The following is a 25,090-nucleotide window of genomic DNA, read 5'->3' on the forward strand; positions in this document are numbered from 1 at the left end:
CGTTGTCGGCACCATCTTGTGGAGCGCGGTTGATTTGGAACTCTGGGCGGTTAAACGGCCCTGACTGATTGGCAGGTGTGACCAGGAGCACCTGTAGTTGCTGCTCTTCCACAGCCAGGTTTCTGCGGGAAGGTGGTGATCCATCTGAAACGTCTCTCCAAGGTACTTTCCATTTTCCGTCCCCGGCTCCCAGCGTGCGTACTATTTAAATTTCCTGCAGATTGATTGACAGCCCCCCCTGATTTGGGGGCGGGCTGTTGGGATTGCTTGTGGACAATGATTGATTGGCTGTCACTTCACCCCAAGTGAAGTGTTTACCGTCGCCCCGCCACCCGCACCCCCCTAAAAACATGTTGTGGTCTGTGGCCCGTCGGTTGCCCAAGGTTTCTGCACTGATTGCCCCTAAAGCCAGGAGATATTCTGTTGCTGCAACACTTCCAGCCCCGACCACTCAACCGGACGTTTACTATGATAAGGTAACATTGGTAGTCGTGCTATACACAGTAATAATCGAGGTTACAAAATGTACTTGCATTTAAACTTTAGTGAAATGTGAAAAAAATTACGAAACGAAGATTGATGTTATAAATGCTTGTAAAAGGGTGGTCCACGTAAGCGATTCATTTTTGGGGGTTAAATTTTCATAATTTTTTAGCAATTTTTGCAAAAGCTACAGTAACAGAATAACAATGAAACAGCAGTAAGAATCCCACCCAAAAGCCAACAGTAAACAGCTCTTTTTAAAAATTAATTTAGAGTACCATTTCACTTTTTCCAATTGGGAGCAACTTTGTGTGGCCAATCCACCTACCCTGCACAACTTTGGGTGTGTGGGGGTGTAACCCACGCAGACACTGGGAGAATGTGCAAACTCCACACAGTAAGAAGTCTTACAACACCAGGTTAAAGTCCAACAGGTTTGTTTCAAACACTAGCTTTCAGAGCACTGCTCCTTCCTCGGGTGAATGAAGAGGTATGTTCCAGAAACATATATATATATATATATATATAGACAAATTCAAAGATGCAAGACAATGCTTAGGATGCGAGCATTTGCAGTTAATTAAGTGTTTACATATCCAGAGATAGGGGTAACCCCAGGTTAAAGAGGTGTGAATTGTCTCAAGCCAGGACAGTTGGTAGGATTTCGCAAGTCCAGGTCAGATGGGGGGGGGGGTGAATGTAATGCGACATGAATCCCAGGTCGGGGGGAGGGGGGGGCGGGGTGAATGTAATGCGACATGAATCCCAGGTCCCGGTTGAGGCCACACTCATGTGTGCGGAACTTGGCTATAAGTTTCTGCTCGGCGATTCTGCGTTGTCGTGACTCCTGAAGACCGCTTTCAGAGGCTGAATGCCCTTGACTGCTGAAGTGTTCTCCGACTGGAAGGGAACATTCCTGCCTGGTGATTGTCGCGCGATGTCCGTTCATTCGTTGTCGCAGCGTCCGCATGGTCTCGCCAATATACCACGCTTCGGGACATCCTTCCCTGCAGCTTATGAGGTAGACCACGTTTGCCGAGTCACACGAGTATACCTGGTGGATGTTGTTCTCGTGTGTAATGGTGGTATCCATGTCGATGATCTGACACGTCTTGCAGAGATTGCTATGGCAGGGTTGTGGGGTGTCGTGGTCGCAGTTCTGAAGGCAGGGTGGTTTGCTGCAAACAATGGTTTGTTTGAGGTTGCCGGGGGGGGGGGGGGGGGGGTGAATGTAATGTGACATGAATCCCAGGTCAGGGGGGCGGGGTGAATGTAATGCGACATGAATCCCAGGTCCCGGTTGAGGCCACACTCGTGTGCGGAACTTGGCTATAAGTTTCTGCTCGGCGATTCTGCGTTGTCACGATTCCGGAAGACCGCTTTGGAGAACGCTTATCCGGAGGTCAGAGGCTGAATGCCCTTGACTGCTGAAGTGCTGCAAACAATGGTTTGTTTGAGGTTGCGCGGTTGTTTGAAGGCAAGTAGTGGGGGTGGGGGATTGACCTTGGCAAGATGTTCATCTTCATCGATGACGTGTTGAAGGCTGCGAAGAAGATGTTGTAGTTTCTCTGCTCCGGGAAAGTACTGGACGACGAAAGGTACTCTTGTCGGTTTTGTCTTGTGTTGTCTTCTGAGGAGGTCGGTGTGATTTATTTATTTATTTTAATTTATTTTTTTGGCGCGTTGGAACTGTCGATCGATGAGTCGAGCGCCATGTCCGTTCGTACAAGGGCGTCTTTCAATGTCTGTTACGCTCCTCCTCGTCTGAGCAGATCCTGTGTATACGGAGGGCTTGTCCATAGGGCATGGCTTCTTTGATGTGTTTAGGGTGGAAGCTGGAGAAGTGGAGCATCGTGAGGTTATCCGTGGGCTTGCGGTAAAGCGACGTGCTGAGGTGACCGTCCTTGATGGAGATGTGTGTCCAAGAATGCAACTGATTTTGGAGAGTAGTCCGTGGTGAGTCTGATGGTGGGATGGAACTTATTGATGTCATCGTGTAGTCGTTTCAGTGATTCTTCGCCGTGGGTCCAAAGGAAAAAAATGTCATCAATGTATCTGGTGTATAATGTCGGTTGAAGGTCCTGTGTGATGAGGAGGTCTTGTTCCAGCTTGTGCATGAAGATGTTGGCATATTGAGGTGTGAATTTGGTCCCCATGGCTGTTCCGTGCGTCTGGATGAAGAACTTGTTGTCGAAGGTGAAGACGTTGTGATCCATAATCAAGCGGAGGAGTTGCAGAATTGCGCCTGGAGATTGGCAGTTATCGGTATTGAGTACTGAGGCTGTTGCAGCATTGCCGTCGTCATGGGGGATGCTGGTGTAGAGTACCGAGACGTCCATTGTGACGATGAATGTTCCTGGTTCAACTGGTCCATGGGTGCTGAGTTTCTGTAGGAAGTCTGTCGTGTTGCGACAGAAGCGACAGAAACTCCACATAGATAGTGACCCAGAGCCGGGATGGAACCTGGGACCTTGGTGCTGTGAGGCAGCAGGGCCAACCCACTATGCCACCGTGCTCCCCTGACAGTAACCAGCTCTTTAAAGTATGTTATAAACAAGACGCCATCTATGGTAAAACCCTTCAACTAACCCTCTCATGGTAAACTTAAACTCAAGGTGCAAAAACTCCCATCTGGTCACCCAGCCACGCTGACGCTTGGTGGTGCAGCCAACCTTCAGTCTAATAGGATCTGCTTTCTTGCCACCAGTGAGGTAAAGGCCAGGATGTCTGTTCCCGCCCCTGTCCAGAGCTCTGGCACAATCAAAAATCTCCACCAATTGGCAAGGTTCCAACCCAATGTTCAGGACTACTGACATGGTCTCAAAAAAGGACCTCCAGAAGCCCACTAGCTTTGACAATGACCAGAGCATGGTGTGCCCCCCCCCTCCCCCAAACACATCCATCTTCCACCCCTTCAAAAAACTGACCCATTCTAGCCTTCATGAGGTGAGTTCAGAACACCACTGTAGCTGGATTAGACTCGGCCTTGTCCAGGATGAGGTTGAGTTCAACCTCCGTGCCCACTCCAAACATCCTGCTCCAAGATCAGTCCCAGTTCCTCGTCCACTTTGCCTTCATTCCCTCAACTGAGCACGTCTCCTTCCCCATTATACGCTGGTATATACCTGGCATGTTGGTGACCTACAAGCCCGAGCATAAGAACATAAGAAGTAGAAGCAGGAGTCGGCCATCTGGCCCCTCGAGCCTGCTCCACCATTCAATGAGATCATGGCTGATCTTTTGTGGACTCAGCTCCACTTTCCGGCCCGAACACCATAACCCTTAATCCCTTTATTCTTCAAAAAACTATCTATCTTTATCTTAAAAACATTTAATGAAGGAGCCTCTACTCCTTCACTGGGCAAGGAATTCCATAGATTCACAACCCTTTGGGTGAAGAAGTTCCTCCTAAACTCAGTCCTAAATCTACTTCCCCTTATTTTGAGGCTACGCCCCCTAGTTCTGCTTTCACCTGCCAGTGGAAACAACCTGCCTGCATCCATCTATCCTATCTATGCCCTTCATAATTTTTATATGTTTCTATAAGATTTCCCCCCCCCCCCCCCCTCATCCTTCCAAATTCCAATGAGTACAGTCCCAGTCTACTCAACCCCTCCTCGTAATCCAACCCCTTCTAATCTAACCCCTTCAGCTCTGGGATTAACCTAGTGAATCTCCTCTGCACTCCCTCCAGTGCCAGTACGTCCTTTCTCAAGTAAGGAGACCAAAACTGAACACAATACTCCAGGTGTAGCCTCACCAACACCTTATACAATTGCAGCATAACCTCCCTGGTCTTAAACTCCAGCCCTCTAGCAATGAAGGACAAAATTCTATTTGCCTTCTTAATCACCTGTAAACCAACTTTTTGTGACTCCTGCATTAGCACACCCAGGTCTCTCTGCACAGCAGCATGTTTTAATATTTTATCATTTAAATAATAATCCCTTTTGCTGTTATTCCTACCAAAATGGATAACCTCACATTTGTCAACATTGTATTCCATCTGCCAGACCCTAGCCCATTCACTTAGCCTATCCAAATCCCTCTGCAGACTTCCAGTACCCTCTGCACTTTTTGCTTTACCACTTATCTTAGTGTTGTCTGCAAACTTGGACACATTGCCCTTGGTCCCCAACTCCAAATCATCTATGTAAATTGTGAACAGTTGTGGGCCCAACACTAATCCCTGAGGGACACCACTAGCTACTGATTGCCAACCAGAAAAACACCCATTAATCCCCACTCTTTGCTTTCTATTAATTAACCAATCCTCTATCCATGCTACTACTTTCCCCTTAATGCCATGCATCTTTATCTTATGCAGCAACCTTTTGTGTGGCACCTTGTCAAAGGCTTTCTGGAAATCCAGATATACCACATCCATTGGCTCCCTGTTATCGACCGCACTGGTAATGTCCTCAAAAAATTCCACTAAATTATTTGGCACGACCTGCCCTTTATGAACCCATGCTGCGTCTGCCCAATGGGACAATTTCCATCCAGATGCCTCGTTATTTCTTATTGATGATCAATTCCAGCATCTTCCCTACTACCGAAGTTAAGCTCACTGGCCTTTAATTACCCGCTTTCTGCCTACCTCCTTTTTTAAACAGTGGTGTCACGTTTGCTAATTTCCAATCCGCCGGGACCACCCCAGAGTCTAGTGAATTTTGGTAAATTATCACTAGTGCATTTGCAATTTCCCTAGCCATCTCTTTAAGCACTCTGGGATGCATTCCATCAGGGCCAGGAGACTTGTCTACCTTTAGCCCCATTAGCTTGCCCATCACTACCTCCTTGGCGATAACAATCCTCTCAAGGTCCTCACCTGTCATAGCCTCATTTCCATCAGTCACTGGCATGTTATTTGTGTCTTCCACTGTGAAGACCGACCCAAAAAACCTGTTCAGTTCCTCAGCCATTTCCTCATATCCCATTATTAAATCTCCCTTCTCGTCCTCTAAAGGACCAATATTTGCCTTAGCCACTCTTTTTTGTTTTATATATTTGTAGAAACCTTTACTATCTGTTTTTATATTCTGAGCAAGTTTACTCTCATAATCTATCTTGCTCTTCTTTATAGCTTTTTTAGTAGCTTTCTGTTGCCCCCTAAAGATTTCCCAGTCCTCTAGTCTCCCACTAATCTTTGCTACTTTATATGCTTTTTCCTTCAATTTGATACTCTCCCTTATTTCCTTCGATATCCACGGTCGATTTTCCCTCTTTCTATCGTCGTTCCTTTTTGTTGGTATAAACCTTTGCTGAGCACTGTGAAAAATCGCTTGGAAGGTTCTCCACTGTTCCTCAACTGATTCACCATAAAGTCTTTGCTCCCAGTCTACCGTAGCTAGTTCTTCTCTCATCCCATTGTAATCTCCTTCGTTTAAGCACTTTGTTTAAGCACAAGACACTAGTGCTTGATTTTACCTTCTCACCCTCCATCTGTATTTTAAATTCCACCATATTGTGATCGCTCCTTCCGAGAGGATCCCTAACTATGAGATCCTGAATCAATCCTGTCTAATTACACAGGACCAGATCTAGGACCGCTTGTTCCCTCGTAGGTTCCATTACATACTGTTCTAGGAAACTATCGCGGATACATTCTATAAACTCCTCCTCAAGGCTGCCTTGACCGACCTGGTTAAACCAATCGACATGTAGATTAAAATCCCCCATGACAACTGCTGTACCATTTTTACGTGCATCAGTTATTTCTTTGTTTATTGCCTGCCCCACCATCATGTTACTATTTGGTGGCCTATAGAATACTCCTCTCAGTGACTTTTTCGCCTTACTATTCCTGATTTCCACCCAAATGGATTCCACCTTATTCTCCATAGCACCGATGTCATCCCTTACTGTTGCCCAGATGTCATCCTTAAATAACACAGCTACACCACCTCCCTTACCATCCACTCTGTCCTACCGAATAGTTTGATACCCTCGGATATTTAACTCCCAGTCGTGACCATCCTTTAACCATGTTTCAGTAATGGCCACTAAATCATAGTCATTCACGATGATTTGCACCATCAACTCATTTACCTTATTCCGAATACTACGAGCATTCAGGTAAAGTACACTTATGTTGGCTTTTTTACCTCTGTTCTGAATCTTAACACCTCGATCAGTAACCTCTCCTAAGTTATATTTCCTCTTAACCTTTCTCCTAATTTTCCTTGTCGTTGAATCCATATCTTCATGGAACAACCTGCCGTGTCGCTTACCATTAATGTTTTCACTTCCCGTTTTATTCCTTTTAGTATTCCTGGTCCTATTCACTGAGCTCCCCTCAGTCACTGTACCTTGTACTGTCGCCCTTTTTGATTTTTGACTCTGGCTTCTCTGCCTTACACTTCCCCCCCACCCCCCACCCCTACTGCCTTTTGTTTCTGTCCCTGTTTTACTACCTTCCAACTTCCTGCATCAGTTCCCATCCCCCTGCCACATTAGTTTAAACTCTCCCCAGCAGCTCTAGCAAACACCCCCCCCCCCATAGGACATTGGTTCCAGTCCTGCCCAGGTGCAGACCGTCCGGTTTGTACTGGTCCCACCTCCCTCGGAACCGGTTCCGATGCCCCAGGAATATGAATCCCTCCCTCTTGCACCATCTCTCGAGCCACGCATTCATCCTATCTATGCTGACATTCCTACTCTGACTAGCTCGTGGCACTGGTAGCAATCCTGAGATTACTACCTTTTGAGGTCCTACTTTTTAGTTTAACTCCTAACTCCCTGAATTCAGCTTGTAGGACCTCGTCCCGTTTTTTACCTATATCGTTGGTGCCTATGTGCACCACGACAGCTGGCTGTTCACCCCCCCCCTCCCCGCCCCCAGAATGTCCTGCAGCCGCTCCGAGACATCCTTGACCCTTGCACCAGGGAGGCAACATACCATCCTGGAGTCTCGATTGCGTCCACAGAACCGCCTGTCTATTCCCCTTACAATTGAGTCCCCTATCACTATAGCCCTGCCATTCTTGTCCCTGCCCAGCTGCACAGCAGAGCCAGCCATGGTGCCATGAACCTGGCTGCTGCTGCCTTCCGCTGGTTAGCCATCTCCCTCAACAGTATCCAAAGCGGTATATCTGTTTTGCAGGGAGATGACCGCAGGGGACACCTGCACTACCTCCTACTCTTGCTCTGTCTTTTGGTCACCCATTTTCTATCTCCCTCAGTACCTTTCACCTGCGGTGTGACCAACTCGCTAAACGTGCTAACCACAACGCCCTCAGCATCGCGGATGCTCCAAAGTGAGTCCATCCGCAGCTCCAGAGCCGTCAAGCGGTCTAACAGGAGCTGCAACTGGACACACTTCTTGCACGTGAAGGAGCCCGGGACAGTGGACGTGTCCCTGAGCTCCCACATCGCACACGAGGAGCATGACACGGGTCTGAGATCTCCTGCCATGTCTCAAACCTTTGGTTAACTTCAACAATTCCAATCTATAAATAAATAAACAACGAAGAAAAAAATAAATAAATATCCCAATGAAAAGAAAAATAAAACATAAACTACTTACCAGGGATAAAAAACACCTCCTCCTCCCTCCCCCCCCCCCCCCCCCCCCCCCCCCCCCCCCCCCCCCCCCAAGCTTTGAATTCCCACCTAGATTCAAATTCCCAAACTCACTCTTGGTTCTGTCTCACTCTGGCTGTGTCTTCTCTGGCTCACTGGGAGAACTCACTGGGAGTGAGTTTACAAGTTCTTTTTAAATTGTCCTGAATTGAGTCACCTCCCCCCACCTGCTTTTAGATCAAGGTAGATTTAAGTGACTGACACTTAACTGCCAACCAGTTATGTGAGTGGGTGGGGCAGCCCTTGTTAACCTACACTGCACAATTCTAGCTTAATTTAAATTAATTTAAACTCCTGAAATTTAAAAGGAGCTGCCTTACTGATTTGATTCAATTCCCACCTAGATTCAAATTCTCCAACTCACTCCTGGTTCTGTCTCACTCTGGCTGTGTCTTCTCTGGCTCACTGGGAGAACTCACTAATGTGGCAACCAGAACTGCACGCAGTATTCCAAATGTGGCCTAACCAAAGCCCTATACAACTGTAACATGACCTGCCGACTCTTGTACTCAATACCCCGTCCGATGAAGGCAAGCGTGCTGTATGCCTTCTTGACCACTCTATTGACCTGCGTTGCCACCTTCAGGGTACAATGGACCTGTACTCCCAGATCTCTCTGTACATCAATTTTCCCCAGGACTCTTCCATTGACCATATAGTCTGCTCTTGAATTAGATCTTCCAAAATGAATCACCCCGCATTTGCCTGGATTGAACTCCATCTGCCATTTCTCTGCCCAACTCTCCAATCTATCTATATTTTGCTGTATTCTCTGACAGTCCTCCTCGCTATCTGCTGACTGTTGCCTCCATTTTATAAAAAAATTTTTTAGAGTAGCCGATTATTTTTCTTTTCCAATTAAGGAGCAATTTAGCGTGACCAATGCACCTAACCAGCACATCTTTGGGTTATGGGGGTGAAACCCACGCAGACATGGGGAGAATGTGCAAACTCCACACAGACAGTGACCCAGGGCCAGGATTCGAACTTGGGTCCTCAGCGCTGCAGTCCCAGTGCTAACCGCTGCGCTGCATGCCTCAATCTTTAACATAGCTACTACCACCGGGTTAGTCGAGTATTTCTTTTTACCAACGCTTCTAGGCTTGTCCCCCTCAGAGTCTGCTTCTACCTGGACCCAAAGCTCTTCCGAATCCTTGCAGCACTTTTAGCACCTTTTCAGCATTAGCTGCCCAGTAGTAGTATTGAAAATTTGGCAACGTCAAGCCCCCTTACTTGTCTCTCCCTCTAGAATACCATCCCCCTGATCCATGGGGCCCTTACCCGATCAAATAAAGCCAGTCACCAGCCGGTCAATCTCTTTAAAGAACGCCTTGGACAAGAATATAGGAAGGCACTGCAATAAAAATAAAAATCTTAGAAAGATGTTCATCTTAACTGATTCTACTCAACCCACCAGGGATAATGGGAGACCGTCTATCTTTGCAGGTCGCCTTGACCTCCACCAGAATTGAGTAATTCAACCTCAATATTGACTGCAACCTCCTTACTGCAAATAGTTTGGATGGAGCAGATTTTGTCGGGTGTGTACAGGAAGGATTCCTGACTCAATATGTAGATAGGCCGACTAGGGGGGAGGCCATATTGGACTTGGTGCTCGGCAACGAACCAGGCCAGGTGTCAGATGTCTTGGTGAAGAGCATTTTGGTGACAGTGACCACAACTCCTTGACCTTTACCATAGTCATGGAGAGGGATAGGAACAGACAGTATGGGGAGGTATTTAATTGGGGGAGGGGAAATTATACTGCTATTTGACAGGAGCTGAGGAGCATAAAGTGGGAACAATTGTTCTTGGGGAAAATGCACAACAGTAATGTGGGGATTGTTTAAGGAGCACTTGCTGCGAGTGCTGAATTGTTTTGTCAAACTGAGACAAGGAAGAAATGGTAAGATGAAGGAGCCTTGGATGACAAGAGAAGTGGAGCTTCTAGTCAAGAGGAAGAAGGAAGCTTACATAAGGCTGAGGAAGCAAGGATCTGACTCGGCTCTAGAGGGTTACATGGTAGCCAGGAAGGAACTCAAAAATGGACTGAGGAGAGCTAGAAGGGGGCATGAAAAAGCCCTGGCGGGAAGGATTAGGGAAAACCCCAGGGCGTTCTACACTTGAGAAATAAGAGGATAGTGGAGGGAACTTGTGCCTACAGTCTGAGGAGATTGGGGGGGGGGGCCCTAAATGAATACTTTGCTTCAGTATTCACTAGAGAGAGGGACCTTGTTGCTCATGAGAACAGCGTGAGCCAGGTTAATAGACTCAAACAGGTTGATATTAAGGAGGATGTGCTGGAAATTTTGAAAAGCATCAGGATAGATAAGTCCCCTGGGCCTGATGGGATATACAGGAAGCGAGGGAGGAGATTGCTGCGCCATTGGCTATGATCTTTGCGTCCTCACACTCCACTGGAGTAGTACCGGATGATTGGAGGGAGGCAAATGTTGTTCCCCTGTTCAAGAAAGGGAATAGGGAAATCCCTGGGAATTACAGACCCATCAGTCTTGTGTCTGTGGTGAGCAAAATATTGGAAAGGATTCTGAGAGATGGGATTTATGATTATTTAGAAAAACATAGTCTGATTAAAGATAGTCAGCATGGCTTTGTGAGGGGCAGGTCATGCCTCACAAGCCTCATTGAATTCTTTGAGGATGTGACGAGACACATCGATGAAGGTCGGGCAGTGGAAGTGGTGTATATGGATTTCAGTAAGGCATTTGATAAGGTTCCCCATGGTAGGCTCATTCAGAAAGTTAGGGGGCATGGGATACAGGGAAATTTGGCTGTCTGGATACAGAATTGGCTGGCCGAAAGAAGACAGCGAGTGGTCGTGGATGGAAAGTATTCCGCCTGGAGGTCGGTGACCAGTGGTGTCCCGCATAGATCTATTCTGGGACCTCTGCTCTTTGTGGTTTTTATAAATGACTTGGATGAGGAAGTGGAAGGGTGGGTTAGTAAGTTTGCCGATGACACAAAGGTTGGAGTTGTAGATAGTGTTGAGGGCTGTTGCAGGTTACAACAGTGACAGAATGCAGAGCAGGGCTGAGAAGTGGCAGAAGGAGTTCAACTTTGATAAATGTGAAGTGATTCATTTTGGAAGGTCAAATTTGAATGTAGAATACAGGGTTAAAGGCAGGATTCTTGGAAGTGTGGAGGAACAGAGGGATCTTGGGGTCCACTACATAGATCTCTTAAAGTTGCCACCCAGGTTGATAGGGTTGTTGAGAAGGCGTATGGTGTGTTGGCTTTCATTAACAGGGGGATTGAGTTTAAGAGACCCGAGGTTTTGCTGCAGCTTTATAAAACTCTAGTTAGATCACACTTGGAATATTGTGTCCAGTTCTGGTCGCCTCATTATAGGAAGGATGTGGATGCTTTGGAGAGGGTATAGAGGAGATTTACCAGGATGCTGCCTGGACTGGAGGGCATGACTTATGAAGAAAGGTTGAGGGAGCTATGGCTTTTCTCACTGGAGCAAAGGAGGAAGAGAGATGACTTGATAGAGGTGTACAAGGTGATGAGGCATGGATAGAGTGGATAGCCAGAGACTTTTCCCCAGGGTGGAAATGGCTGTCACGAGGGGACATCATTTTAAGGTGATTGGAGGAAGGTATAGGGGAGATGTCAGAAGTAGGCTCTTTACACAGTGGTGGGTGTGTGGAATGCACTGCCAGCAGAGGTGATGGAATCAGAGTCATTAGGGACATTTAAGCGACTCTTGGACAGGCACATGGACAGCAGTAAATTGAAGGGGTGTAGGTTAGGTTGATCTTAGATTCGGATAAATGGCCGGCACAACATCGTGGGCTGAAGGGCCTGTACTGTTCTATGTTCTATATCCCCAGTCCGTATCCTCAATATTTCCCTGGACGCAATCTGCCTCCGTAGCTGGTGTTAACATTCACCTCGCCTTCGCCCCGTATTCGTACTGCACCCCTCTTGCCCTACGCCCCAGAATTGTTTCCTCCGCACCAATTCCTCCGTGGTGGGCACCCTCGAGTACCTCCAATATTTTGTTCATGAGCTGGTCATATACCTCCCTCCATTTCCTATCCGCATGAGCCTTGAGCGAGGAGAATCTCTCCTCGGACCACAGCTTTTAGCGCTTCCCAAAAGGTGACCGCGCCACCTCCCCTTTCTGGTTCAATTCTACATGATCTTTCATCGTCGCCCGCACCTTATCACAAAAGCCTCCATCTGCCAACAACCCTGAATCAAGCCTCCACCCCGGCCTCTTCCCGTCCTGATCAAATCTCCAGCCAGTGGGACCCATGGTCCGAAATTACTATCCTTGTGCTCTGCTTCCTCCACCCCAACCAACAAAAAGTCAATTCTGGAATACACCATATGGAAATGTGAAAAAAAGGAATACTCCCTGGGTTTTTGAAGTGCCACGGGTCCACCATACCCATCTTATCCATAAACTCACCCAGCTTCTTTGGCATTCATATCCTACCCATCGACCTGGGGCTCGACATATTCACCCTCGGCTCTAGGACACAGTTAAAATACCCTCACATAATCAACTGGTGCATGGCCAAGTCCTGGATTGCTGCCAGCAACCCCCTCATAAAACCTACATCATCCCAATTAGGTTCATACACATTCACCAACACCACCATCGTCCCTTCTAATACCCCACTCACAATCACATATCTCCCGCCCGGGCCCCTCACTTCCTTCGTGCTCACAAACCCTGTTTTCTTGCTCATCAAAATTGCCAATCCCTGCAACTTTGAATCAAACGCCGAGTTGAAACGCTGACCAACCAACCCCTTCCTTAGTCTAACCTGGTCCTTCATGCGAAGGTGTGTCTCCTGCAGGAAAACCAAATCCACTTTAAAGTTCCTGAGGTGCGCAAAAACCCGAGATCTTTTAACTGGTCCATTGATCCCTTGCACGTTCCACGTTATCAGCCTTCCCGAAGGCTTCCATCTCCATTGCTCTCTACCATCTGTCATCCTCCCCTTTTAGCTATAGTCCCATTAATTCCACCCTGTACCCGGCCCATCCAAGATGGCTATAGGAATCTTTAATTGATGGGATCTTAACCTGTCGAACTACGCCAAGTTTGGGGGAAGCTTAGTTGATGAATCAAGTCCTGGGCCTCCGAAGGTCGTTCAGTTTACCCCCCCCCCCCCCAGCTGCTGACTACGCCAATTATAGGAATCTGTAATTGATAGGATCTTAACCTGTCGAACTACGCCAAGTTTGGGGGAAGCTTAGTTGATGAATCAAAGTCCTGGCGCAATACGACAAGTTGTAAGATTTGTAATATTTCTGGACAATGCCAAGTTGTTCGATTCCTTGTATTATTCGACTGTGTAAAGTTGAAGGAATTTATATTATCTCTGCTATTCGGTTATCAGTAGCACTATGCGAATACTGGAACTCAGCAGAAATTTCAGTTAAATGTTCTCCGATGCCAAAAGAATTGTTTTATTTGTAGTCGCTTGATTACAATTTGAAAGTCATTTAAAAGGCAATTCGAAGCTTTCAGAGAGTTACAGACATTATCTTTTTTTGCTTAGGCAGACAGCTCGAAAGTAACTTTTAAACGGTCAAAGTCTGGCAATGAAACATGAAGAGAGAGAGAAAGCTAATCTTCAGCTAAACTCAAACTCAAAGTCAAAAGTAGACTAACATCACTGACACATACTGGTAGACTGACAGAACTCCCAAAAGACATCTCTAAAATGGAGACTAGAATCAAAGACAGAAATTAAGGACAGACAACACCAAAAGACAACACTAAAATGGCGGGCGGAAACTTTTCAGTTATACACTTTCATATCTGTCTTAAGTCATCTAATCACACCCCAATATAATCCTAATTGGTTTGGGTTAGACGCAAACACATTTGATTTGATGGCAAGCCGTCCATCTTCAATGTGCAACATTAGCTTTTCTGACCTAGCTGTTATCTGCATTCTGAACAATGGTGCCTTCATGTTGCTATGGTATTCAGCCCTTGGCCTTGACAATTAGCACAAGCAGTGTCAAATTGTTTTGCAACTGTGCTGTTTTAATGTCACACTGACTCTGAAAATATGCATTTGCCAGAACAACGGACCTCAGTAAAAGTGAATGATGCTGTATAAATGGGTATTTAAAACTGGGGCTCAACATTTATGCTTAAACAGCTATCTTTTACCTATACTAGTTGAATTTGAAATACCTGGCTTCTACAATGGCCTTCTTCTTGGCCCCTGACCATGTCTCTTCCACCTTGCCTCGTTGTGTCACCGTCACCCTCCCTATCTCCTTTCTTCCCCCCCCCCCCCCCCCCCCCCCCCCCCCCCGGCCCCTGACGGCCACATCTCTCGGCTTTCTCCCCCACCTCGCGTCCGTTCACCAGCATTACGTGTTAGCGTGGCAGCCCCTGCCCGAAGACTCTTTCTCCCCCCCCCCCCCCCCCCCCACCCCACTCTGCTCAGTGAAGAAGGCTCCCTGCTGACCATGCCCTCCCCCACCCAAACAAAGACTCCTCCTGAACTCCAGGTCACTTTCCCCAAGAGCAAACAAACAAGAGAGAGATAAAACACACACAGCCCTAGGAAACCGGAGGGGCGGGGGGGAATGGGGATAGCCATCCCCACATAAACTTTACAACCTTGCTGCACTTTGTCAACGCAACAGCAAATAACAAACAAGAAAAAGAACCCCTTCCAGATCAGAGAAAAAGAAACCCCCCACTCTACCATATTCCCAATCATTTCAAAGTGCCAGCACCTCAGTCTCCCAGAATTGTTCAATTCGGTTCTCCCCCAGTTTATGCTCCTTGATGAAGTCCTCTCTGCCGCATCTGGAGTCTCAAAGTAATATTCCTGGCCTTCAAACGTCACCCATAATTTTGCTGGGTAAAGCAACCCAAACCTGATCTGCCGCCGATATAGCTCTACCTTGGCCTTGTTGAACCCTGCACGCCTTTTTGCCAGCTCGGCTCCAATGTCCTGATATATTCTGACCTTGTTCCCCTCCCATTCACAGTTGCGCTTCTCCCTGGCCCACTGCAAGATCTTCTCTTTCTCCACAAACTTACAGTCTCACGATCACCGCCCACAATTGCTCCCCTGATCTGGGCTTCTGCCTCCGAGACCTATGCGCTCTGTCCACTTCAGGGGCCTTATCCGGCACTTCCTCCGCCACTAGCCCCGCCAGCATCCTCTACATATACCTTGTGGCACTCACACCTTCCATTCCTTCAGGCAGGCCCACCATCTGCAGGTTCTGCCTTCTCGAACTGTTTTCCTGCTCCTCCACCTTTGCTCTCAAAGGTCTCTTAAGAGCCCCACCTCCGCCTCCAATGCCACCACCCGATCACTCTGATCTAACATCACCCTCTCAATCTCTCGGATTTGCAACCCCTGCACCTCCAAACATTTCTCCACCGAGCCCTTCTGGGGCATAGGTTTAAGGTGAGAGGGGCAAGGTTTAGAGTAGATGTACGAGGCAAGTTTTTTACGCAGAGGGTAGTGGGTGCCTGGAACTCGCTACCGGAGGAGGTAGTGGAAGCAGGGACGATAGGGACATTTAAGGGGCATCTTGACAAATATATGAATAGGATGGGAATAGAAGGATACGGACCCAGGAAGTGTAGAAGATTGTAGTTTAGTCGGGCAGCATGGTCGGCACGGGCTTAGAGGGCCGAAGGGCCTGTTCCTGTGCTGTACATTTCTTTGTTCTTTGTTGAGCCTGCACGTATTTGGACTGTGGGAGGAAACCGGAGCACCCGGAGGAAACCCATGCCAACACGGAGAACGTGCAGACTCTGCACAGCCAATGTCTCAAGCTGGGAATCGAACTTGGGACCCTGGAGCTGTGAAGCAACAGTGCTAACCACTCTGCTACCCCTGAGACAGGAAATGATTTGATGGGCAAGACTCTGTCAGCTTTGAATAGCCTGCGTGCTGGCTCTCCCAATTTTTGCACAAGTCCCCAGATATAAGTGAGGATGGTTTTGAATTGTCATCTTCACTGTGTCCCTCTGTGTTTGAATCTGATACCTGGTCCATACTGATTGGTCCATCTGCTTTTTATTTGGTACAACTTAACCTAGGTGTCACATGCTTCAAAGACACAGCTACCCAGTTCGCCCCTGCAATGTCTTCCTCACTAAGATCGGGGACAGCTTCTGTCAAAAGTGGGAGATCTTCCTCGCAGATAGTCGAGCAACAGCATGACATGACATCACGGAATGGTTACAGCATGGAAGGAAGTTGTGTTCATTTTGGCTCTGCAAGCGCAACTCGCCTAGTCCCATTTCTCATAGCCCTGCAAATCTTTTCTCTTCAGATAATTATCCGATTCCCGTTGAAAGTCACAGTTGAATCTGGCTCAGCCGGCCACACACTGAGGCAGTTCTTTCCAGATCCGAACTACGAACTGATTTTCCCTCCTGTTGCCATTGCTTCTTTTGCCACTTGCCTTAAATTGGTGTCTTCTGGTTTTAGACACTTGCATCAATGGGAACATTTTCTCCCTATCTACTCCATCCAGACCCCTTGTGATTTTCAATACCTTTATCAAATCTTCTGTCAACCGTCTTCCAGGAGAACAGTTCCAGTTTATCCAATCTATCCATGTAACTGAAGTTCTTAATCCCTGGAACTGTTCACATGAATCCTTTCTAATGCCTTCACATCCTTTCTAAAGTGTGGTCCAATACTCTAGAGGAGGCCAAACCAGTGCTTTATACAGATTTATCATAATGTTCTTACTTTTGTACTCAATGCCTCTATTTATAAAACCCAGAATCGTGTATGCTTCCTCAACCTGGCCTGCCCCTTTCAGTGATTTGTGCACATATACCCCAGGTCCCTCTGTTCCTGCATGCATATAGTCGTACTCACAGAATTATCCCTTTCAGCCTACATCACCATTCCTGGATATGTCCTGTCCCACTGACAGGACAGTGGTATACAATTGTGACAAAGTGGCCCTAATGTCCTCAACATTGACCCTGAACCCCATGAAATTGTGTAATATCATGTCAAAAGTTGGCAAGGAAATCTCTTGCTGATTATTATTCAGCTCTCTGGCTGAATTAGCACTCTTTGTTCGTTGAACACCACTTGAGCAACAAGCGCAACAAAGGTATTCTTGATGGAAAACCTTGATGTCTTAGTAGCATCATGATTGAGCTGGTTCAACACTGAAAGGCACAGCTGCCAGATTAGGTTTGCATCATATAGTTGAAGAAGGAAAATTTTCAAATTGTCAGCCATGTCTATCCATGATGGTATTAGCAGGAACGACCATTGCACGTACTTTGGAAACAAAATCTGGTCTTGAGTGCAGCTGACCTCCAGAATGTCATGTGACACTACGACTGCTAAATGGAGTAGATTCAGAACAGTTCAAAACTGGACGTTCATGAGGTGCTTTGGGTCATCAGCAGAAGTGTATCCAACCACAATTTGTAACCTCGTTTCCTGGCTTCTCCCTTGCACTCTACTGTTGTCATCAAGACCATGGTTCAACAAAAGTACAGTAGAGCATGCCAGGAGCAGCAAGTGTTGGTTATATTTGTAGTAATTATGGTTTTCTTAGAAAGGTCCCAGCAGATTGGTGGTTAGTAAATATATCCCGGGTTCAATTCCAGCCTTGGGTGACTGTCTGTCTGTGTGGAGTTTACGTATTCTTCCCGTGTCTGCGTGGGTTTCCTTTGGGTGCACCGATTTTCTCCCATAGTCCAAAGATGTGTAGGTTAGGTGAATTGGCCAGGCTAAATTGCCCCTTAGTGTCCAATAAGTGGGGTTACTGGGTTATGGGAATAGGGTGGAGGTGTGGGCCTGGGTAGGGTGGTCTTTCAGAGGGTCGGTGCCGACCCAATCGACTGAATGGCCTCCTTCACTGTAGTAATTCTATGAACACCACTGCTCAAGGAAGGACGGGCGAGAATATGGGGCATTACAGGAGGCATTGCCTAATATCACTTTTTCTTCTTAATTTATATCTCCTTTACAGTCGAGGGAGCTCTGCATTTTGTTTGCCCTTCCTTTCCCTTTTAATGCAATATACTTTGATTGTTTAGAATTTGTTTTTAAATTTAGAGTACCCAATTCATTTTTTTTTTTTTCAATTAAGGGGCAATTAGCGTGGCCAATCTACCTAGCCTGCACATTTTGGGTTGTGGGGGCAAAGCCCACACTAACACGGGGAGAAAATTGTTTTAAATTTTTTTTTTTTTAATTGAGAGTACCCAATTCTTTTTTTCCAATTAAGGGGCAATTTAGCATGGCCAATCCACCTACCCTGCACATGTTTTTGGGTTATTAGGGGTTGAGACCTACGCAGACACTGGGAGAATGTGCAAACTCCACACAGACAGTGACCCAGGGCTGGGATTGAACCTGGGTCCTCGGTGCTGTGAGACAGCAGTGCTAACCACTGCCCCACCGTGCTGCCCTATTGTCTGAGGTGTTGAAAATGGAGCTAAACATTCTGGAGTAAGTATTCCCGTTTCTGACCTTTTATGGTGGAAGGAAGGAAGGTTATTAAATCAATCAGTTGGGCCTAGGACACTGCCAAAGAACTGACATAGTGATGTTGTCAGGCTGAGTTGACTGGCCTCTGACAGCCACAATCAACTTCCTTTGTGGCATGTATACCTTCAACGATCTGCTGGGGGTGCCATATGAAAGCGAGTACAGAAATAGGTGAATGCATGGTTGGAAAGATGGTGCAGGAGGGAGGGTAGTGGAATTGGCTCTGGTGGAGATGATATCTGCACAAGTTGGATGGGTTGCATCTGAACAGAGGTCAGACAGAGTTCCTTGTGGGACGTTTTTCTAATATTTTTGGGAAGGTTTTAAACTAACTCGGCAGTTATGTGGAAACGGGTGAATACCATGAAATGAAATGAAAATCATGCACAAAATACAGAAAGCACTAGTATAGAAAATAGTAAGTTAGTAAAAGTTCCTTGTGGGGTGTTTTGCTAATGTCCACCGACCGTGGTTAGCACTGCTGCCTCATGGCACCAGGAACTCTGATTCAATTAAAGCTTTGGATGACTGCCTGTGTGGAGTTTACACCTTCCCCCATATCTGTGGGTTTCCTCGCTGCTCTGGTTTCCTCCCACAGTCCAAAGGTGTACACATTAGGTGGATTGACCATGCTAAAATTGCCGCTGTGCAGCTTAGGTGGGGTTATGGGGTTGGGGAGAAGCAGGATATCCCAGAGGATTCAAGGGCAAACCGATTTGGTTAGAGCTAAGGAACATAATTGGTGCAATCACATTGCTCGGTGTAGTCTATAGACTTGTGTTTTTCAAACTTTTCTTCCTGGGGCCCACTTTTATCAACCAGCTGACCTTCTGTGAACCATGCCGGCCGACCTTCGCAACGCACCATTTTTACTTCCCTTTAATGCGACAGGTGAGTCTGCTTGGTCCTCACAATCTCATCCAGGTTCACAGGAGGACAGGGCTACGTGTCATCAGGTGCAGAGGTCAGCCAGTTTCTTTGTGCTGTCTTCATCTGTGTGAGGACAGAAAATCCAATCTCACATATGTCGGTTGTTGTGAAGGGCAAAACCAGCAAAATGCTTGTTTTAACTTTGGCACTGGGTACTCTTCACAGAGACGCTACTCCAGAATGCTGACAGCTTTGTGGACTTGTGATGTTCTTTAATGTCACAGGTGAGGTGCAGAAGTTCAGTTTCTTAATTTGGAGTCAGTTGTAAGTTAATAATTGACTCTGGGGTCTCAAAATCAAAAGGAGTTTTCACCCACTGCTTCCCTCTGAAAATCTGACACTCTTTCTACCCTTGGAAAGTAGTGTCAAAAACCGTTAATCAGCGCAGCCAGATGCGACTGAATAAAGCTTGTCAATCTATTGACATTTCCCTTACTATTGTCTTCGTTGTGTTGTAGCAGTGTGGGGAACATGTACTTTGGCTTTGTACTCGCACTTGCTAAACTTTCAATGACTTTTGGATAGCATCTATTCTTCAGTGTAGAAACAATCATCCTTCCCTTGCAATTTGACGTTCAGTTCATTTAGAATTGAAAAGATGTCTGCAAGGTAAGGCATGGTTAAAGTTTCATCACCAAACGAATCAGCCAGAGGGAGCGATGAGGAAAGCATGGATTTCATACCTCCATTCATAAACTCTGACAAGCAGTCTTCCCGTTGACAGCCAACATACCTCTGCATGGAACAATAAATTGTGTGTGCGCGGCCCCTATATCAGAACACAGAGCTTCAAAAAGCCTGATATTGAGTGTGTGCCGCGTTTAGAAAATTCACAACTTTCGCAATTCCTTTCAACACCACTTCCAAGATAGGATGGAATTCCTTTCGATGCCAATGTCTCATGGTCAAAAAAGCAATGATTCCAAGCAATGCCCTGACCAGCGGCTTCCTTAATCCTTATTATAACTCTGCTGTTTTTACCAATCAAATTGGCTACCTCATCACTTGTGATTCCTCTGCAATGTATCCATTCGAGCCCACATTTTTCAACCACGTAACTATCAACGCTTCATAAATCTCTGTGCCAGTTGTGCTGGTTGGTAATGTCAGGAAGCAAAACAAATAACACACGTGGACTTTGCATTCTGAATTGTATTGGCACAATTTTAAAAAGTCATACCTCAAAAACCTATCTTTATACTGCTTTGTTCCTGATTTCATTTTCTTCTTGGGCTGTTCACCAGAGGCCCTTCAGCTCACACTCTCACTGCCGTGGACTCCTCTGTGCAGCTCTCTCCAGAAGATTCATTTGTCAGGTCTTGGCTTCTTTGTGCCCTTGGCCCCCTCTTCCTTATAACAAAATGATCCACCTTCAGTTCTTTGCAGTCCTGGCGCCTGGCGCCAAAAGCACAGACGTACAGGGCAAATGACGTCAGTGTACACTCAGGATGTGTGACCTGCTCTCTGCTGTCTCATCGGGCAGGAAAACTGCATTGTTAGCATTCAAAAGCTGGTCATGACCGGCATTCTTTTTTTAAAATAAATTTAGAGTACCCAAGAAATGAAAACTAGAATGTGCCATAAAACATAGTGCAGAAAGAGGCCATTCAGCCCATCGAGTCTGCACCGACCCATTTACGCCCTCACTTCCACCCTATCCCCGTAACCCAATAACCCCTCCTATCCTTTTTGGACACTAAGGGCAATTTAGCATGGCCAATCCACCTAACCTGTACATCTTTGGACTGTGGGAGGAAACCGGAGCACCCGGAGGAAACCCATGCTGACACGGGGAGAACGTGCAGACTCCGCACAGTGTCCCAGTGGGGAATCGAACCTGGGACCCTGGCGCTGTGAAGCCACAGTGCTAGCCACTTGTCCTACCGTGCTGCCCATCTTCAACAAAAAGTAGTCTTATGAATTTTTTTCCTTTTTTCAGATTTTTATCAACAATGAATGGCACGATGCAGTCAGTAAGAAAACATTCCCAACCATCAACCCCTCCACAGGGGAAATCATTTGTCAAGTTGCCAAAGGAGATAAGGTAATTTGTGCTGTTTTTCTTTTATTTGTTGCTCATAAATCACCATCTTTACATTTGAGCCAACTGTTTCCCATGTATCCCTAGTTTGTGTCGTGATTGATTGAACCATAGTTCATGTTAGTATTTCAGAAATTAATGTTTAGTTTTGGGCAGATTGTTGCTGAGGTAAGGTAATTAAAATGTTGAGTTTAGGAGATTGCCAGGACACGTAAAATAAAAGGGCAATTCAGAGTGTTACCCATGCTTGTTAACTAGAGTTGAGATGGAACCATTAGATAGCGGGTAGGCTTAATTAGTTGGAGAATTGGAGACATGATGTTTCTAGTACTCGCACAGAAGGGTAGTCCAGAGAGCTGTTTAGTTTTGGGAGCTAGAGCTGAATTAGTCTAAAAGCATTGAGTGAATCCAGAAAGACTGTTGTCATGGAATTAGGTTCAATTTATATGTATGTTTGCTGGGAGAGGGGGGTAACTGCTAGCATGCTCCAGGCAGTTAGGGCTCTGGGAAGTCCAGGGACTGAGAAGGTGACAGGTCACTGGCTCCTACCAGTTACAGTACAAAGTCTTACAACACCAGGTTAAAGTCCAACAGGTTTGTTTCGATGTCACTAGCTTTCGGAGCGCTGCTCCTTCCTCAGGTGAATGAAGATGTCTGTTCCAGAAACATATATAATATATATATATTTTATATAGACAAATTCAAAGATGCCAAACAATGCTTGGAATGCGAGCATTAGCAGGTGATTAAATCTTTACAGATCCAGAGATGGCATCTCCACATCATCCTACCAGTTAGTTGGGGCTCAGGGCTCACTGCAGCAGGGCTTTGGAGAAACCCAGAGCAGTGCCGGCATAGTGAAGCGCAAAGTCTGCAAATTTTTAAAAACAATTTAGAGCACCCAATTATTTTTTTTTTCTCCAATTAAGGGGCAATTTAGTGTGATCAATCCACCTAACGTACACATCTTTGGGTTGTGGGGGTGAAACCCACGCACACACGGGAGAATGTGCAAACTGCACACAGAGAAGTCTGCAAAATTATGCCAATAATTAGACATGGGAGTGCAGCTTTATGAATCTCAGGTGAATAGATTGAACCATCAGGCGATGAACAGTTGTTGAACTAGTCTCACTGGCTTTGAGGGAATTCAGAGGCAAGATTTCTGAAAGGGAAAAGTTGAAATCGAGCATGAGGTTTTAAAAATATGAGATCTGTCTTACTCACATCTGCCATTTAATGTGCATTGTGTGTTCAACCATAATTTGTCTGTTAATTCATATTTACTTCCTGTTAATTCTGAATGTTAGATCAATATTGTAAATTGTTTACTTTCCTGATTCCTGTTGTAAAGTTTATTTTGTTTGTTTAAAACTGTTGGATAATGTGGCTTTATTCTCTTGGTGAGTAATTGGGATTTCAAACTTTGACTACTTTAAACAAACTGTTGCCTAAGCAGATCAAAACTGTTAAAGGAGGTACATATTTATGGAAAATTATCATAGAATCATAGAATGTGCATTGCAGAAGGAGGCCATTTGGCGCACCGGTCCTTGGAAAGCACACCCTACTTAAAGCCACACCTCTACCCTACCCCAGTAATCCCGCCTAACCATTTGGACACTAAGGGGCAATTTAGCATGGCTGATCCACCTAACCTGCACATCTTCGGACTGTGGGGGGGAGAAACAGAGCACTCGGAGGAAACTCGCGTAGACACGGGGAGGAAGTGCAAACTCCACACGCAGTCACCCGAGGCCGGAATTGAACCCAGGTTTCTGGAGCTGTGAGGCGGCAGTGCTAACCACTGTGCCAAAATTGATTCTTCTTTGATCAAGGTTCATGTTAGAAACTGATAGGATTGTGTGCACAGAAGAATCTCTCCGGTGCCCTGAGTTCTAATGGCAATATATTTGAAACAAGAATCACTTCTCTGCCTTTTGGCTAAGATCAAGTGTAGTATCTGCTCGGTCTGTTGGCTAAGATCTGGTATGCCTCTCTTGTGGGGACCATGAATTGGATTCAATTTGAATCGGTTTTGGAGCAGGCAATAAGCTGGTTTGGGGGGTTCGCCACTGTGCACACTCTGAACTCTGGCTTTGTAACTCTGAAAAAGTAATAATAAATAAATAAAATATTTGAAACGAGAAGCCCTGCCCCCTGTGAGTTCTGCGCTGCCCTGGCTGAATCACTGCGGGAGTGCTTCCTTTGGGACCAGGAGATGCAACATCAGCTACTAATGGAGACTACCCTGACCCCCGACATGGCTGTCAACGTAGCGCACTCCCAGGAAAGCGCCGACCATGGACTCCAAGAACTCCAGGGTCTACCGGCCCTGAACATTGGGTGTCATAAAGACCACCAACTGCCAACCACCGGAACCCAGGGGCCGGGATCGACCCAAGGCGGAAGTCACTGCAGGTCCCACAACTGCTGCCGTGACTCATCCCAGAGCAACCATGTAGCTTCCCCCGACTCATCCCGGATGGTGGGCGCCAGTATTGACACCAAGGCCAGGAACGAGGCTCCCGCAATCACATGAGGGTGCCGTTCCCCAGCATCGGACCATTCATCATTCTGTGCCGTATGCACTTTGCGCCAAGTGAGACTGGGAATTGGACCGTTTGGAACAGCTGGGTATTATTCGCCCCATCCACTATGCTGATTGGGCCGCGCCTGTAGTCCCCGTGTTGAAGCTATATCCATCTCCTCGGCTTGTGTGATATTTCGCAGGGTTATGGAGAATATCTCGAAGGGCTACCAAGGTGGCTGTCTACCTGGACGACATCACCGCGACCTTGCATCAGGAACACATGGGGAACATAACCAGCAATAACAACTGCACTAGTTCAGAGGTGGACCCTGCCTATGAGTATACTTTAGAGCATCACCCGGGCGCAAGGACCCTGGGTGCGTTGAGCCACCAGCTCCTGTCGTAGCCGCGGAGGTCATCACATGGCCGCTTTGCCAGTGACGGCAGTACATGTCCGAGGATGGACCCAGTCCGACCCTGAGTTATCGAGGGTTGACGCATGGTCCAATACGGGACCCGACATAGGGCTGAAGCCGTACACTTCCAAGCTATCTGAAATGAGTGTCGAAGATGGCGTCCTCCTGTGGGGAATGCGGATGGTGGTACCCGAACCGGGGCACACTACCCTGTTAAAAGATCTCCATAACGGGCATTCTGGGATAGCCAAAATGAAAACATTGGCGCGCAGCTACATTTGGTGTCTAGGACTGGATGCCAAGAACAAGTGAGTGGCCCCCAAATGCACCTCCTGCCAGGAACAGGCTCCACCAGCAGTCCCGATACAGCCCAGGGAGTGGCCCGGGAAGCCATGGTCCTGTGTACACATCAACTTTGCAGGTCCGTTTCAGGAGGCCACATTTCTCATTTAGTAGACTCCCACTCGAAGTGTTTTGAAGTAGACCGGGTCCCCATGGCGACCAGACGAGCAACCATGGACAGACTGATTTTTAGCATGCAGACTGCCTGAAGTCATGATGTCCAACAATGGAGCACGAGCAGTTCAAACATTCAAGCATGTCA

The 25,090-nt window shown here is 46.7% G+C and overlaps 1 protein-coding gene and 1 pseudogene across 2 annotated transcripts in view; both read left to right on the forward strand.

Annotated features, from left to right (window-relative positions):
* Positions 1–291: 291 nt before the first annotated feature.
* Positions 292–25,090, forward strand: part of LOC140396181 (aldehyde dehydrogenase, mitochondrial-like) — a 126,039-nt gene continuing 101,240 nt past the window's right edge. The window contains exons 1-2 of one of the 2 annotated variants that reach the window (XM_072484491.1): positions 293–476; positions 21,436–21,540. In XM_072484491.1, the coding sequence (XP_072340592.1) occupies positions 351–476; positions 21,436–21,540 (231 nt within the window). In that variant the 5' untranslated portion in view covers positions 293–350. Of the gene's footprint in view, positions 477–21,435; positions 21,541–25,090 lie in introns of both variants that reach the window. The other variant, XM_072484566.1, reaches the window with a different exon arrangement.
* LOC140430943 (U2 spliceosomal RNA) lies at positions 23,462–23,589 on the forward strand (annotated as a pseudogene).

This window comes from Scyliorhinus torazame, chromosome 1 (genome assembly GCF_047496885.1).
Source record: "Scyliorhinus torazame isolate Kashiwa2021f chromosome 1, sScyTor2.1, whole genome shotgun sequence".
Lineage (NCBI taxonomy): Eukaryota > Metazoa > Chordata > Chondrichthyes > Carcharhiniformes > Scyliorhinidae > Scyliorhinus > Scyliorhinus torazame.